The following is a 2,796-nucleotide window of genomic DNA, read 5'->3' as shown; positions in this document are numbered from 1 at the left end:
CGGTACATCTCCGGTGTACGCTCTATGGCTGTATACATGGGATCACACATATACACAGCCCCATCATCCATGCAGTACACATAGACTCCATACATGTCAGTGTGCACAGTGTGGTACATGCCCGGTGTACGCTCTAAGGCTGTATCACGTAGTCCTAGCAGGTGTCACACATGCACTACTCAGATGCAGGCTGCACACGTACGAGGAGCCATCTTCCAGATGCCCAGCGCTCACCTTTATAAGGTCCAGCGGGTGGGTACAGCATGCTGCCCCGCAGGATGCCAGGCCCCCGAAGTACCAGCGGGAGATCCTCCGCTCCGCCATCCTCAGCCTTCTCCCCAGATCCGGCCGCGCCGGACAGTCCAAGGGCCAGGGGCGGAGTCCGGTCTGCTGCGCCGGGACCAATAGGATAGAGACCAGTACAAGGCTCCGCCCATTTACTGTCACACCACAAGACTCAGCATGTTAAAGTGGCGCTGTTAGAAGGTGGGGCCCACCGGGGGAAACGCATGGTGTGGAAATTGGTGAAAGGTCACTGGGTACGGGCCATCGTTCTGCTTCTTGAAAGAAATGTTTCTTTCTTGGGACAGTTAGCGGTGTGGATGGCCGCACCGAGCCCGGAATACCATGTCCACGTGTCATCTGTAGCCAATGCAGCCCTGGTGTGTCACATGTGATTGCAGCTGCTGGGAAACTACAACTCCCAGCATTCCTGTACAGTGGCTGTAGGTTCTGCAGATGGAGAGTCCCAGGTCACACGCCTGCAAGGAACTGTGCGTCTCCTGTCACCCACTGTGCTGCAATGGATTGTGGGGGTTATTCCGGGCTACGTGTGACCTGCGGCACGTCTGCTCCTCCAGTATATGCAAGGCAGCCATGTGATCCACCCACTGTGTGCAGAGATGATCCCCCTCCTGTGTGCAGAGATGATCTCCCCCCTGTGTGCAGAGATATCTCCCCCCTGTGAGCAGAGATGATCCCCCTCCTGTGTGCAGAGATGATCCCCCTCCTGTGAGCAGAGATGATCCCCCTCCTGTGTGCAGAGATGATCTCCCTCCTGTGTGCAGAGATGATCCCCCTCCTGTGAGCAGAGATGATCCCCTCCTGTGTGCAGAGATGATCCCCCTCCTGTGAGCAGAGATGATTCCCTCCTGTGTGCAGAGATGATCCCCCTCCTGTGTGCAGATAATCTCCCCGCTGTGTGCAGAGATAATCTCCCCCCTGTGTGCAGAGATGATCTCCCTCCTGTGTGCAGAGATGATCCCCCTCCTGTGTGCAGAGATAATCTCCCCGCTGTGGCAGAGATAATCTCCCCGCTGTGTGCAGAGATAATCTCCCCGCTGTGTGCAGAGATAATCTCCCCCTGTGTGCAGAGATAATCTCCCTCCTGTGTGCAGAGATGATCCCCCTCCTGTGAGCAGAGATGATCCCCCTCCTGTGAGCAGAGAGATCCCCCTCCTGTGTGCAGAGATGATCTCCCTCCTGTGTGCAGAGATGATCCCCCTCCTGTGAGCAGAGATGATCCCCCTCCTGTGTGCAGAGATGATCCCCCTCCTGTGAGCAGAGATGATCTCCCTCCTGTGTGCAGAGATGATCCCCCTCCTGTGTGCAGATAATCTCCCGCTGTGTGCAGAGATAATCTCCCCCCTGTGTGCAGAGATGATCTCCCTCCTGTGTGCAGAGATGATCCCCCTCCTGTGTGCAGAGATAATCTCCCCGCTGTGTGCAGAGATAATCTCCCCGCTGTGTGCAGAGATAATCTCCCCGCTGTGTGCAGAGATAATCTCCCCCCTGTGTGCAGAGATAATCTCCCCTCCTGTGTGCAGAGATGATCCCCCCTCCTGTGAGCAGAGATGATCCCCCTCCTGTGAGCAGAGATGATCCCCCTCCTGTGTGCAGAGATAATCTCCCCCCTGTGTGCAGAGATAATCTCCCTCCTGTGTGCAGAGATAATCTCCCTCCTGTGTGCAGAGATGATCCCCTCCTGTGAGCAGAGATGATCCCCCTCCTGTGGAGCAGAGATGATCCCCCTCCTGTGTGCAGAGATGATCTCCCTCTGTGTGCAGAGATGATCCCCCTCCTGTGTGCAGAGATAATCTCCCCGTGTGTGCAGAGATGATCCCCCTCCTGTGTGCAGAGATGATCCCCCTCCTGTGTGCAGAGATGATCCCCCTCCTGTGTGCAGAGATGATCTCCCCCCTGTGTGCAGAGATAATCTCCCCCCTGTGAGCAGAGCTGATCCCCCTCCTGTGAGCAGAGATGATCCCCCTCCTGTGTGCAGAGATGATCTCCCTCTGTGTGCAGAGATGATCCCCACCTGTGTGCAGATAATCTCCCCGCTGTGTGCAGAGATAATCTCCCCGCTGTGTGCAGAGATAATCTCCCCTCCTGTGGCAGAGATGATCTCCCCCCTGTGTGCAGAGATGATCCCCCTCCTGTGAGCAGAGATGATCCCCCTCCTGTGAGCAGAGATGATCCCCCTCCTGTGTGCAGAGATGATCCCCCTCCTGTGTGCAGAGATGATCTCCCTCCTGTGTGCAGAGATGATCTCCCTCCTGTGTGCAGAGATAATCTCCCCCCTGTGTGCAGAGATAATCTCCCTCCTGTGTGCAGAGATGATCCCCCTCCTGTGAGCAGAGATGATCCCCCTCCTGTGAGCAGAGATGATCCCCCTCCTGTGTGCAGAGATGATCTCCCTCCTGTGTGCAGAGATGATCCCCCTCCTGTGAGCAGAGATGATCCCCCTCCTGTGAGCAGAGATGATCTCCCTCCTGTGTGCAGATAATCTCCCAGCTG

General features: G+C 56.3%; 1 protein-coding gene across 1 annotated transcript in view; it reads right to left on the bottom strand.

Moving 5' to 3' along the window:
- The window catches only part of SLC25A10 (solute carrier family 25 member 10), a 39,471-nt gene extending 38,844 nt beyond the window's left edge, over window positions 1-627 (bottom strand). The window contains exon 1 of the mRNA XM_073684203.1: window positions 235-627. Coding sequence (XP_073540304.1) covers window positions 235-324 — 90 coding nt within the window. The 5' untranslated portion in view covers window positions 325-627. The remainder of the gene's footprint in view (window positions 1-234) is intronic.
- Between the last annotated feature and the right edge of the window lie 2,169 nt (window positions 628-2,796).

This window comes from Phyllobates terribilis, unplaced genomic scaffold (genome assembly GCF_046119375.1).
Source record: "Phyllobates terribilis strain yellow unplaced genomic scaffold, ASM4611937v1 Scaffold_5__5_contigs__length_657084704, whole genome shotgun sequence".
In the NCBI taxonomy this organism is placed as follows: domain Eukaryota; kingdom Metazoa; phylum Chordata; class Amphibia; order Anura; family Dendrobatidae; genus Phyllobates; species Phyllobates terribilis.
The sequence above is the reverse complement of the archived record's forward strand: the minus strand, read 5'-3'. Positions and strand labels throughout refer to the sequence as shown.